Genomic DNA, 14,183 nt, shown 5'->3' on the forward strand with positions numbered 1-14,183 from the left:
TCTGGATCTGAAACATTCAGACTTAGGAAGCACATTCCAACAGGTGAGTCTTCTGGTACAGAGGCAGAAAAGGCTTTCTGGTTGAACACTGGTGGGTTGTCATTGACATCGATCACATTGAAGTACACCCTGACCCTGCTGAGCTCACTGTCTCCCTGCTGAGCTGCAGCAGTCAGGATGTAGTAGCGTTCCAACTCAAAATCCAGAGCACGGGACAGGAGGAATTCGCCAGAATGTGGATTGAGAAGAAAGAGGCCGTCGCCATCATCCTCCTGAACAGAGTACACTGAGGTTTCATTCTCTTTACTATATACTGCCTCCACATGTCCCACAATTGTCCCTATGAAGGTGACAGACAAGGCTGAATTTATGTAATATTAGAGAAATATAGAAAAAAAAAGTGTTTGAAATGTGCTCACAAACAGATATATATATATATATATACAGTCCTGGTCAGATTATTGGCCCCCTTGGTAAATATGAACAAAGAATTCTGTGAAAAGATATCTGCATTGTTAAACCTTTTTTTTTTTTTCACAAAAATCTAACCTTTCATCAGAGCCGCCTTAACCTAATGTTAGGCCCCGGGGCTGAGAGGTTTTGTAGGCCCCCCCATCCCCTCGATTTATAGAGTCTCATTTTAAAAAAGTGTAATATCTAGGTCATCTACATCACATAATGCATTAGTTTCTTTCGAGACCTACAACAGTGAGTTTTTTTTTTTTAATATTGTTTTCAATTTTAATATTGTTATTAAAATATCACTGAGCAAATAAACACAAGAAACTTTATTTAACAACCACACACAGCAACTAAATTTCAACTTTATGCAAATGAGAAGCGATTTTCGCGAGCGACAACCAATAGGAAAGAAGCCTTAAGTGGAGCTCAGCTCCCGTCACCGTCTCGAGTGCAGGAGAGACAGAAGAGTTCGAGGGCGATTTCACTGTTTTATATGATTTGACAGTAACTAACCACAAGCATGGATATAATAAAATGATGCATGGAAAAGAAACTGTCGACAGTCAGTGAGTTTATTCTGGATTTAGTGCGTAAATCATTTTGTTTACAAATGAGATGCTTTGCAGTTGTTATATAGCCTACATGTTAAAGATTTTATTTTGGATGTGTTCATTGTGATTATATTGGCTGGGTTTATAAAAGTTTATAAAATTGAAAGGATCATTGCTTGGTGCATTTGGAAACAAAGCTTGTCTATTTCTAAATGTAATCGCGTGCATCGCTGATGATTATAGGCTACTGTGTGTTGAAAAAAACGTCGATTAAACACACTCGCAACAGACACCCCAAAGCGGAGACGTTAGTGGCACTGAGCGGACACGAACCGCAACGACTCATTCGCGCCGCGGGACCTCTAGACGCGCGTAAACGCGTCTTTGCATAGACTTAACATTGAAATCACTCGCGCCAGACGCTCTTTTCGCGTTTGGTGTGAACGCACCATAACAATAACATTAGAGCGACAGCACTACCAACGTCCACAAGCGACTAGCGACATACAACGACAAAATCTGACAAGTTAAAGGTGCATTGCGCAAGTCTCTGAGTTTTTGCAGAACTATGCCCCCTCTGGCGACAAGCGAAACTGCAACACTGCAACTGAACGCGCATGACGTCACGCCCAGTCTCAAATTCCGACCCGAATCCCTCTTATTTACCAGGGGCGTAGCCAGAATTTTATTTTTGGGGGGGCCCAACTTAAAATGAGGGGGCAACTAATATAGCCTACAGTAGGCTATATATATACACATTATAGCCTATATATATATATATATATATATATATATATATATATATATATATATAGCCTAGGCTATAGCAGCCTACGACATAGCTCGGCGATTATTATCTTTTACATGAAGTAGGCCTACAAGGGCGATTATAAAAAGTGTCAATGATGTCATCTTACTCCGCAAATAAGAGTTTGGTTCCAAAACGCGATAAACGTTAAATATGTAGGCTATATATATTTTTTTAGTTCCCCCAAAAATCTGTATTGTAGGCTATCTGGTCGGTGTTGAAAAGTCCATTTTTAATTTTACGTAAAATACGATATCCGCGCAGTCAGCGCACCATTCCACGCTTTGTAAACCGCAACGGCGGCGCTTTGAATAAACCCGGCATCCTAGTTTTCCTTCTACTTTGTGATCCACAAAAAAAAATAAAAAATATTAATAATAATCATTTTGACGGCATTGGTGACCCTGTGGTGGGGAAGAAACGTGAGCCATTGAAATCATTTAGGCTATTTGAGGAGATTAAGAAGATGACTGAGGGAGGAGGAAAAATCTCGACTGTTGCTTGTTCTCACACGACAGCGTCAAACTTCTGTCACGCTGACACTTTAACCCCAGGGGATCTTTTGAAAAACTTTCAATTGTTTTACTCAAAGTCAACGAAAACCGAGCAGGACCAAGCCATTTTACAGCTGATCGCCGTAAAAAAAAGTTCAGGAGGTATTTCTTAGCGATGGTGATTTTAATGTCGGCTATTTTTAGTCCAGTGCCTGTAAGTTATATAATTAGTATTGACCAAGTTCAGAGGCTGTCATATGTGGATCAACTTACTTTGTTGTGTATTTCAACAGTTAAAATATGAAAAATAACTTTTATATTGATTCAATGGATTAATTGCATTTTGGGGAAAAAGTGTCATGAATTTATTGCATTTTGGGGGGAAACTAATCCTTTTTTATAATAAATATTTGAAAATCAAAATATGGATTTGAAATTGTTATGTTATTATAACCTAAATATGCTATGTGAAAGTTTGAAACAAAAAATAGTGGTTTTAATCTTTCCACTCTCTTGGTAAAGAAAACACATTATTACTCAAAATTAATCATAATGAATTTATCGCGTTTTAAAACCAAACTCTTCATATACAACAGATATAGGCTATACAGGAAATGTGGTCATCACTGGTTGTGAAGGCGGTTCATCAATTGCAAACAAGTCATTGCGCATTATTGTGCCGATCTGAGTCGAAGTCTCACCGCTATTCCTGTGATGAAATATACGTTTCTGTCTCCTAGCCGCTTCACTCGCTGTCGTCTTGTAGTAAGCTGAAGCAAACTCAGATGTAGATGGCTTTTCTCCTTCTCGCTCATCTTTTCGTGCGTAATATTGTACTTTGCACAAAGCTGCCATTCACCGCATGAACTCTCACGCGAAGATGACAGCGTAGGTTATGCACAACAAGTCAAATCAAGTTTGAAAACAGCCGCATTTTACCGCGCAGTATTTTGATTGGTTAACCTATTAGTTAGTTCAATAATTTCTTATTTTTATTAATTTATTTTAAGCCATCAGAAATCTGAGGGGGCCGGACATATAAATGAGGGGGCCTAGGCCCACCCAGGCCCCCTCGTGGCTACGCCACTGCTTTACTGTACAGGATTACAGAGGCAATCGCAGTGATCAGAGAAGGGCTCATTCAGCCCATCAGGCAATTGTTTAAGCATGTATGGGTTAGAAAAACGGGTATTTTTAACATGAAATGTTGCGCAATGCACCTTTAAAACAATATGACCTTTTCAGCTCATCATAAACCTGAACATGGGAGGCCCCTGAACTTGGGAGGCCCCTGGGCTTCAGCCCAGGTAAGCCCGTGCATTAAGGCGGCCTTGCCTTTCATTGAAGTAAAACAATTAAAAATGGGGAAATCTCATTATGAAATAAATATTTTTCTCTAATACACGTTGGCCACAATTAATTGCACCCTTTTATTTAATACTTTTTTGCAACGTCCTTTTGCCAGGATAACAGCTCTGAGTCTTCTCCTATAATGCCTGATGAGTTTGGAGAACACCTGACAAAGAGATCAGAAATCATTCCTTCATACAGAATCTCTCGAGATCCTTCAAATTCCCAAGTCCATGCTGATACACTCTCGTCTTCAGTTTTCCACAGGATTCAAGTCAGGGGACAGGGACGGCCATGGCAGAACCTCCATGTTTGTGTTGATGTTTGCTTTGGATCATTGTCCTGATGGAAGATCCAACCACGGCCCATTGTAAGATTTCTAGCAGAGGTGGTCAAGTTTTGATTTTTTTGACAAGATTTCCAGGACTTCCAGCAAAATAATAGGCTCACAACATTAATGATCCAGCAGTATATTTAACCGTGGACATGGGTTACTTTTTTATCCCTGCATGTGAGCACCAAAACCATCTGGTGGGTTTGCTGCCAAAAAAAAAAAAAGCTATTTGTTTGGTTTCATCTGACCATAGAAACCCCGTTTAAAGTTCCAGAAGTGTCTGACAACTGAATATGCTGGAGTTTATGGAGTTTAGATTCCGCAGATTTGTAACATTTCCTATTGACTGGAACTTTTGAATCATTGGCCTGGCTATTTTCTTACAGCCACTCTCTATTTTGTGAAGCTCAACAATCTATAGCTTCACATCAGAACTATATTCTTTGGTTTTACTCATTGTGATGATTCATTAAGGGAATTTTTTCTTTGTGTTACCTCATATTATACTCTTGTAAAACTAGAAGTCATGGCAGCATATCATGTTCCTAGTAACCCTGGCGTGCAAAAAATTGTAAATGTGAAGTAGAATATACTTCAGAGATGTTACTCGAATTTCTAGGGGTACCAATAATTGTGTCCAACGTGTATTAGAGAAAAACATTTCTTTCATAATGTGATTTTCCCCCCACCTTCATTAGTTTTACTTCAATGAAAGGTTAAGTTTTTGTGATTTTTTTTTTTATTAAATATCAAAAGGATCAACAATGCAGTATTATTTTCACAGCCTTCTTTGATCATATTTACCAAGAGTGCCAATAATTCTGACCATGACTCCATATAGAAAAGAAATGCTCACCAGGGGGTGTGTCTTCCATCACTTCAAAGGAATATACAGATTTGGAAAAGGATAGCTGTGAGAAGCTTCTACTACGAACTGGAGCTAAGCCTGATTTGCTCATAGATGGCCGTGGTGATATGTTGAACCAGTTCTTCTCATTACTATTACCTATCTCTTTTCTTGTTGAACTGGTACAGCAAGCACCATAAGCAGTAAACCTGAAGAAAATCTGTGGGATAAAAGAAAAAACAATAACTTATAAATTAGCCACTGCAGAGAAAAACATCATATCAAAGGTGTGGAGCAAGAAACATGGAACAGTTTCAGCCATTAAATCCCATGACATACAGGAAAAGGCTCTTTATAAGAGACCTTTTCTAAAAGCGGCAACAGTATACCTTGATTTGTGTAAGGTCTGTGCTTTGAGAGCTCTTGTGGTTCTCCCCTTACCACAGTGTCCCACGCCAACCTGAATATGTTTCTTTATTTGGGTTGCCAAGGTACCTGCCTTTGTTAAGCTCTAAAATGTCAATTTAGATCTGGACAATCTGGTATCCAATGAGTGGCTCGGTGAATAAAAAGGAATGTTCTAATCCTGTTTGGCTGAACGGACTATAAATTTAAACCATCAGTTCATTTTTCATTTTTAAATTGTTTTTATTTGTTTGTAATATTTGTTATATTGTTTTATTTTGTTTTATTTCGGTCCTCTTGCAATATGTCAAGTAACTTACACTTTCATTTATTCATTTGTTTTATAGGTACATTCATTTTTCACATTATAATTAATTATATCAATTTTATATATATATTTATATATACATAATATATAAAGTATATGATTTACTATGCAATTAATTATAGGCTAAATACATGATATAAATATTTCATTAAATACATATCAACAGATGTATGCATGCATGTTCATATATAATTATTAATATATTTAATAAAATATTAATATTACCTATTTAATGTGTAGGCTATTTAATTAAAAATTACATACTAAATCAATGTGTTCACAAATTTTATCACGGACATGCAGACCATGATATTTAGGAAACTGTACATATCTTGAGCACTTTCGCAAAACTTTTCACAAAAACAATAGGCTACAAGTTTTTTAATTGTAAAAATAATAATAATAATAATAATAATAATAATAATAATAATAGGCTACTCACCGTCGCGTGAATGAAAAATATACAGAGATGCATTGTTCCAAACTTGTTCATCTTTGCTCGTATCCATTTACCAAAATATGAACATTTCTCGGACATAACACATATTCGAAGAACTTTGTGTGCACCATCTCTCTGTCCACTGTGAAGTGGTGGGCAGTGTGTGTGGGTGTAGATGTCCCGTGACGAATTTTATTGGCGCTGCCGCGCTTCCAGTCCAAATACACCGCCTCCAACTGTAACGCCAAAACGCGCAGGTAACGTCACTAAACTAAACTTTAATAGTTACTTACCGGTATATCAAACAAAAATCCCTAAAGTTATAAATAAGTTCCCCTGGTACATGATAATAATATTGTCTCTATTATCTAACTTAAGTAACAAAGACTTTAACATGTATTAAGTTTTGAGTGACGCAAGCTGTGTTTACAAGTCGGTTGGTCTTCCAGTGGCTTGATGCCATATCCTATGCCCACTTTTAATGTGAACTGACAATGATCTATTTAAATGTTCCCCCTCTCATGCGGCAGCAAAGAGATCATGTGTACTGTTTCTGTCTCCATTTGAATTCACAGGATGCCAGCATGGCACTCGCCCAAAAGGTGAATGAATGGAGTGCCGCTGTAAAAGGGGAGCCACCAGACAACCATTAAACAGTACAACAAAAGACAACTACAATTTCGGGAATATTAAGATTGGAGCAGCTTCGAACCCTTTGCGAATTTTGTTTCGAACCAGTGATTCGGAACTGCCAAAGTCACGTGATTTGCACTGAGACTGAGCACCAATGACTGTTTCGAAATGTTACGAAATTTCAATGGTTCATGAGATCTCTGTGAACCCATGAACCAGTGTCTATGTCTGATTTTTTTTTTTTTTTTTTTTTTTTGGCTGAGCAGTTGCTTCAATTGATTCAAAGTTTCAAAAAGCTAGTTTCTTCCATCAGGTTTGTAAATACTGGTTTTACCCTGCTGTATTTTGTGCAGTCGAGTAAATCAGTTAACAAAAGGCTTGAGTGCAGGGGATACTTTTTTTCCCCATTCCAATAGTTAATAGCCTAGTGTCTGGATGAAGGAAATTTGGACGAAGGAAATTTGTTTAACTAATGCCCCAACGCTTGCGCGCATTGAAACTTTTCTTCGTCTTCATCTACATAGCCTACATAATTGACATTCTGCTAATTGTCCGAATTGCTCTGCGTTGTTGGTGGCAGTGTCACTGCGACCAAACTGCCGCCTGTTGCCTGTTATATATTTGCCATAAAGGTGCATTCATTTCACGCCATGCCATAATACCGTAATTCTGACTTGTAAAAAACATTCACGTGATTGTAGAACTCGCAATTACAACTTTAGATTCTTAATTTTCTGAGAGCTATGACTTTGTACCACGTGAGTTAATGAGAAATGTATAAGTCCGAATCCAAGGACATGAACAGCTCCAAGTACAGTGTCCATGTTGTCATCTCTTATTTACGGTAATTACGACATAAAGGCTTGTTCGACTTCATGCAGTGCTGCGCAGACAAATCGGTGGCTGACTGAAGCAGTGCATGCCGGTTAGAAATTGTGTCCAACTTGAGACAGTGCCAATGCCACGTGATTGTGACGTATGCCATCAAAGTACCACGAGAGCGATAAGACTCTAGTAGTAGTAGCAGCTAAGCTAGTCATGAGATGTCAACATGGCAGAGCCCATGAGTACACTGTAAAAAATGAGCATGTGCAGTTGTTGCTTTAGGAAGGTATTTCTACTTGATTCTACCTATTCATTCTAATTTTGTTGTTGTAACCTAATTCAATCAGGCGAATGTAACATAAAACAATGGAATGCTGTTTTAACTTAATTGAGTTACATTGACCCAATATACAATTTCCAATAAAGCTCAACACATTAGACACATGCGTATAAGGCAGTATAGTCGTGACTCGTGTCAGCTACTGTATACGAGACATCTGCTCTGAAGCACAAGGAAGAAAATGGGTTTGTGTTTGGCAGCTTCTTGCTGATCGGCGAATTTTGCTTCAATGAGAAATTCTGATTTGAGGTTATTATTATACACATTATGTTGCAACAACGTGAAAATCACAATTGTAAAACAAATATACACTCAATTTTTGTTCAGTTTAATTAATTAAAATGAGCTTAAGTAACACAATTTAACATTTTGTCCCAACTTAATTTAATTGTGTTCGATCAACCTAATATTTAAATGTGAAGTTTACTTAATTAACTTGTGTTAAAACTACATGAATAATTTTTATTGACATTAAATGGGCAGTAGATCTGTAATTCCCAGCATGCTTTGCAAGGGATTAAGTGTTATGTGCTTTTCAGTAAAGGGAAAGATGTTTATGTTCATGTTTAATATTCAGTTATGTTGGACATTTAGAGTTGTTTCTGTTATTTAATTTTGTGGTTACCATTGTGCTGAAGAGTAGCCCTTGACTGCTTACGCTGTGGGCACTCAAAGTTTTATGCTCAGCTTAGTGGTTCATTTTATACATTGTGAACATTGATGCATGACATTTCATGATTGATAAGTAAACCCTAGTAAATCAATTTAAAAAAATAGATTGGACCAACATAAATGTAAAAAAGTTAAGTAAAACATACTAGAGTGAATAAAGTTCACATAAACCAACTAATTTGTGTTGACCCAACTAAACTGATTTATTTTGAATTAACTAAATTAAATTGTGTGTAAAACATTTCTTTAATTAAATTAAGTAAGTGTAATGGATTCAGTTTTTGGGTGTATTTACATCAAGGTGGAAAAGGACTTTCATCATTATTAAGTAGCTTTACCTTGCCGGAGAAATCAGGTTATATCTACTGACAGTTATGTTTCAGTAAAACCTTGTTTTTTTCAGGTTGGTTGAAATTCAGTTATAATAAGTAATCTTAAATTATTTATTTCATTTCAACAAAACCACTTTTTGCTTCACAGCTTTGTCAACTACAATCAAAATGCTCCATTAGCCACAATATTTAAACTGATTGGGGTTGCAATTAACTGTCAACGGCATCCCTAAAGCGCCCTCTGGCGGAACTAAACAGAGTCTGCGTTATTTTTTATGGCCTTGCGTTGTTTGTTATTGTCTTTTTCCATCTTCCAGATATTTGTCTTCAGGTCAAGTAATTAAGTCAATTATGCAAACAAGTACTGTTTGATTTACAAATGCGTTGTGGCAAATATGAAAGAGTTAAGTGCTTGTCTCTTATGGACTTGTGATCTTCCCTTTATCTTGAGTAGGGCTAATCATTATCGCAACAGATAAAAAAAAAAAGAAATATCAGACGTCATTTAACCCCCAAAAAATGTAGATACAATGCTTTAAATGGGTGCTTTAGCATACTGTTATTTTGTCCTTTCTTGCAGTATTGGACCTTGTAAAAGACGTCAAGGTGAAACCTGAATAAGATGACATCATCTGTAGTGTGACAGTAAACATAGCAGTTACACATCACGGCCACAGGGCGTCGCTGTATTTACGTATTCCTTAACATAGTCAATGCTCTTGTTCAGTCACATATATAGCTTATTTCAAGTCATTAACCAAAACATTTAGATTTTTAGGTTACCTTCATGCTGTCTGATAAGAGTGAGTGTCTAAATTTCCATTACCAAGTAGGCTACAGTCTTCTCTTCATTTTTGATGGCACACTCCAATACACTGAATTAATTCATGCCAGACCACGACTTCATGCAACACTGGGTAAGGCTTTGTGTGAAGCAACATTATGAAATTCATTTATATTGTACATAACTGGAAAATTCAAAAACGTTTAGAGTCTTAAATGTGCTGCAATGTTTAATTGGCTGATGCAGATAATTTCTTTGTTGATTTTGCAATATTAATTAACCAGTTTATAATACAATGCATACATGGACCGATAACTTCAGATATTAAGTATAATATCCAAGAACTCTGTCACTACAGTAGCTACGGAAGAAAAAAACAGGACAGTTTTCTAAAAAAAGAAATGTTTACTTCAGACACATTCTTAAATGTCAAACAAAGCTGTATTCTTGTAATTAGAGTGGTATTCAAAGTACAGTTAAAGGACCTTATGACGGCAAATACGAAAAATATTTGTAAAAACTAATATGATAGTGCACTACAGATCTACATGAACCAGATACTTGTGCTATGCACCTTCAGAGAAACAGTTCAAATCATATTCAACCTTACGCTGTTCCTGGCAAGAACTACCACTAACGGAAAACAAAGATAAAAAAAGAAAAATGTAAAGACTGAAGACACATAGTGTTAACTTTACAAAAGGAGAATAACACTGTACATCTTAAAAACGTCGCATATACACAGCCTAACAATTCTTGTTTCCGCTGTATTACGTTTGAAGATGTGAATCGTGTACAATTGGTTTTATGGCATGAACAAGAACTTAGGCTATATCAGGAGCTAATCTACTCATCATCATCCTCATCTTCCTCCTCCTCCTCCTCCTCTTCGTCTTCGTTCTCATCATCATCCTCCCCACCATCTTTTTTGGACAAGCCTGCAATTCCCTTTGTGCGGTATAGGGCAATATCCTACAGAAGATTCAAAAAGTTAACAAATAGTTTGAGAGTTTGAGAATATTAAAGAGTACTCAGGGAGGAAAGAAAAAGGAAACTATACACTACCTTGTCGTACTTCTCCTTAAGCTTCGCAGCTTTCTTCTCATAGGGCTGCTTCACCTCAGCCGCTGAGCCGTTCCACATTTCTCCAAGCTTCTTGGCAATGTCTCCGATGGAAAGACCTGGGTTCTCACCTTTAATCTTAGGGCGGTAGTCACCACAAAAAATGAAGAACGCCGACCTTGGGGGGGGAAACATGCATTCAAACCAAACCGTCTTGAAAAATGCTTTATTTTCAAAAGCAGTGCAAAGCTTGAACATACGGTGGTCTCTTGGGCGCGTTGGGATCCTTAAATCGCCTCTTCTTCTCTCCCTTCGGTGGGATGTAGTTCTTCATTTCTCTCTCATAGCGAACCTTATCTTGCTTGGCCATATCCTCAAACTTACCCTTCTCTTTGGCAGACATTGTCTGTTCAGAACGAGAAAAGGCTGTATCAAAACATGCAAGTTACATTACAAAACAGATTTTTTACAAAGATTTTTCTAAGTAAGCCTGAAAGCACAACAAATATAATATTTATGCAATATAACAGCATAATTTGCATCCACGTTTTTCAGAACAGTACCTTCCATCGTTCTGAACACTTCTTGGAGAATTCAGAAAAGTTAACGCTGGCTTCAGGGTGCTTCTTTTTGTGTTCTTCACGACAGGTTTGCACAAAGTAGGCATAAGAGGACATCTTTCCCCTGGGCTTCCTTGGATCTTTACCCATCTTTACTCTCTGTGAAAAAAGATATTCTTAACTAAATGAAGGTGACAAAAGCTATACTCATTTTATAACTTGTAATCTTGTATAATTATATATTATATAATTATTTTTATATATTCAATTATATTATTATCTAGTGCAATAGTTAATGTACTTCTAAAATGTATTTGTTCACTACAATTTAAAATGAATTTATATATATATATATATTATTATTATTATTATTATGTACTGTGAGGGACATATTTGCACTAACTAAAAAAATGATTATCATAGTGAAAATCATATTATTGAGATGGACGGTGAGATGCACAAAGACCCCCTCAGGTTCAGGGTGAAAGACAAGGACATCCTCCATTTCGTGAATAAAATAACATATTTAATATTAATTCCCACTATTTTATTTTCCATTATGTGTATTTCTCATTAACGGAACATTGATAGCAGCATCGATTATGTGCGGGCAGACAGATTACATAGGGCCCGCCTTAAAATGCCTAAATGCTGCAATAATAATATTTCTTCTTCCATTTTGAAAAAGCCGTCTTCATGAGAGAAAGTCCCCCTCAATTGTCTCCTCCCACATTCCTGGGTAATTTCTAGGACCTAAAATCGCCGCACTTTGTCCGTTTTTCGCCCCTGTCCCGCCGCCTTCCGATATTTCGCCTCCCCTATGGAAGAAGTCGGTCGGTCTGGACACAGTGTCTGTAACTATAAGCGCAATGCAATGGGAGTTTAGCTCTCGTAAGGCCGCCGTTCAACTGGAGCCACATGAGCACAGCTAGCAGAGCCAACATGGCTTCCTCTCGCTCTCTCCCTTTATGTCTGCTAGCCAGAGCCGCATACACACACACACACACACACACACACACGACACTGGCGGTGGGAAACAGTATAAATATAATTTTATCCCCTTTTTCTCGCTCGAGTTCTCTTTGAAAACACCGGAGTTCCCTGAAATAGACCCTCGGGCTTTTGTGCGAGTTGAAAAAGCAATGCAAACGAGCTCGGATGAATTTCATTTTATTAGTTAAGTTGAATGTCGCTTACACCCCGTCCGTCTCCATCCCCCGCCACTCACAGGCAAAACGCAGAGTATATCCTCCGCAAGCCAACGACCATATTATATTACCGAACACGGCCGCACACGTCCCGTTCAGAGAGAAAAATGCACAAAATGACGAGTACATTCCCTCGGGACTGGTAAATCTATCCGAGGTGTTATTTTAGTATTTTTGTGTCAATGCCAAGCACGTCACTGACTGACACAATAACACCCCAAAAAGACCTCAAAAAGCTAACTGCTTTAGCTGGGATGGCTACCTGACAAATATTACAGCCCACCCTAATAAAGACTATTCTAATACTGTCATTTCACATGAAAAATGCTATAATTTTTAATCTTCAGACGATTTTTCCATTCAGGACATTTCACTATGACTGAATGACTGGCGAATAGATTCTGACAAAGATTGCTCGCCCTGCGTTCACGAAATTACCACGCAACTACCAAGGTAAATGTGTTGTAATATACGACGCAATTTAAAAAATAGTTTATTAAGGCCTTGACAAGCATATTTTGACAAAACTCACCAGTCTTCTCTATTTGCAGCTTCTGTGGATGTCTAGATAATGGGGCTTTGAAGTACAATAACACCGATGCGCGCTCTTCCAAGTGCTTGCAGAACCCTCCGCTCACGAGAGACACAGTATACAGTCACGAATCCTATTGGCTACCACCAAGTCCTGAGCGCCCGTGATTGGCTGCCGGCGCACTATAGTCCCTACGAGAGCTGAAGTGTGGTTGGCTGTTCATCGGCAAAACGTCACATTTTTTCAACGGCGCGTGAATATGAAAAACCATACATTGGTGCAAGTGCAATAGTTTCAGACACCGTTTTGTACTGCTGTGAACAGACTGTAGCATATGTAAGCACACCTTTGTCGTTGAAGTAAAGGTTTCAAATTGTATTATAAATATTTGCTTTAAAAGCAAATAGTATTTCAAATATTTCACAGCACAACCGCACGCTGATAACTGTCGGAAGAGAAAAAGAAGAAGAGTAGCCTATAGGCTATACTTTCTACCAGGGTGCAAATTACAGGAGTTTGGAGGGGTCTGGACCCTTAATGACTGTTTTAATCCCCCTAGATAATTAACACAAATTGTTGTGAGTTTTACAAAGCATTAAACACATTTAATTCTGTATATTTGGTAAGGAACGCTTCAATAGCATTATAAATTATTTTTGCCGCAAACAAAATGTATTGCCTACGCAACCATACAGCAACAGTGGCCTACGCTCCGCCAAATTTTCTGATGAGAACGCAAAGCATATATTACTGTCAATATTTATCACTCAATTGCATATTCACATAGGCTATATTTATTGGCATGCCTGTTTTGAAATCGTGCAAATGCAAAAGCTGATTTAGATCCCTAGTTGCACGAATTTTACATTCAACAAACTAGTGAAAAATGTTATTACAATAATTGATCATGCATTAATTCATTGTTCATTTTGTTTCTTTTAGAAAATTGTTATATAACACGCGGATTTAATAAACGTGACATAGCCTAGATGAATCACAGGCAATGTTTTAGGACTTTATATTTTAATGATGTCATCGTTGTTGGTTCTGAGTTTGTAATGGTAATCTTTAAAGTATCTGTGACATGAATAAAACAAAAAAAACACTGAGTATTATTATCAATCTTTCACTGCTCCTTGACAAATCTCACAAACATCGTTGTAAATTCTCCAAGAACTCAAGACGGTAAACCTGTGCTGCCTTTTTAATTTATTTTG

At 37.5% G+C, this 14,183-nt stretch overlaps 1 protein-coding gene across 2 annotated transcripts; it reads right to left on the bottom strand.

The window, feature by feature from the left end:
* Nucleotides 1-9,820: 9,820 nt before the first annotated feature.
* hmgb1b (high mobility group box 1b) lies at nucleotides 9,821-13,115 on the bottom strand. Of its 2 annotated transcripts, none has more exons than XM_081370139.1 (5): nucleotides 12,967-13,115; nucleotides 11,230-11,385; nucleotides 10,927-11,072; nucleotides 10,670-10,844; nucleotides 9,821-10,576 (listed from the first exon to the last, which is right to left on the bottom strand). In XM_081370139.1, the coding sequence occupies exons 2-5, from the start codon at nucleotides 11,374-11,376 to the stop codon at nucleotides 10,451-10,453; spliced, it is 594 nt and encodes a 197-aa protein (XP_081226265.1). In that variant the 5' UTR covers nucleotides 11,377-11,385; nucleotides 12,967-13,115; the 3' UTR covers nucleotides 9,821-10,450. The 2 variants fall into 2 exon arrangements, with proteins under 2 accessions (XP_081226265.1, XP_081226266.1); XM_081370140.1 differs by lacking the exon at nucleotides 12,967-13,115 and adding an exon at nucleotides 12,424-12,531.
* Nucleotides 13,116-14,183: the final 1,068 nt, after the last annotated feature.

The sequence above is a fragment of the Scardinius erythrophthalmus genome (assembly GCF_964197995.2).
Source record: "Scardinius erythrophthalmus genome assembly, chromosome: 7".
NCBI classification, from domain to species: Eukaryota; Metazoa; Chordata; class Actinopteri; order Cypriniformes; family Leuciscidae; genus Scardinius; species Scardinius erythrophthalmus.

Bases quoted from the DNA above. Each gene is read 5' to 3' on its own strand.
- hmgb1b (XM_081370139.1), bottom strand. From the start codon at position 11,376: ATGGGTAAAGATCCAAGGAAGCCCAGGGGAAAGATGTCCTCTTATGCC. The intron at 10,845-10,926 runs GTATGTTCAAGC...TCCCCCCCCAAG, and splicing joins AACGCGCCCAAGAGACCACC to GTCGGCGTTCTTCATTTTTT. The intron at 10,577-10,669 runs GTAGTGTATAGT...AATCTTCTGTAG, and splicing joins TTAAGGAGAAGTACGACAAG to GATATTGCCCTATACCGCAC.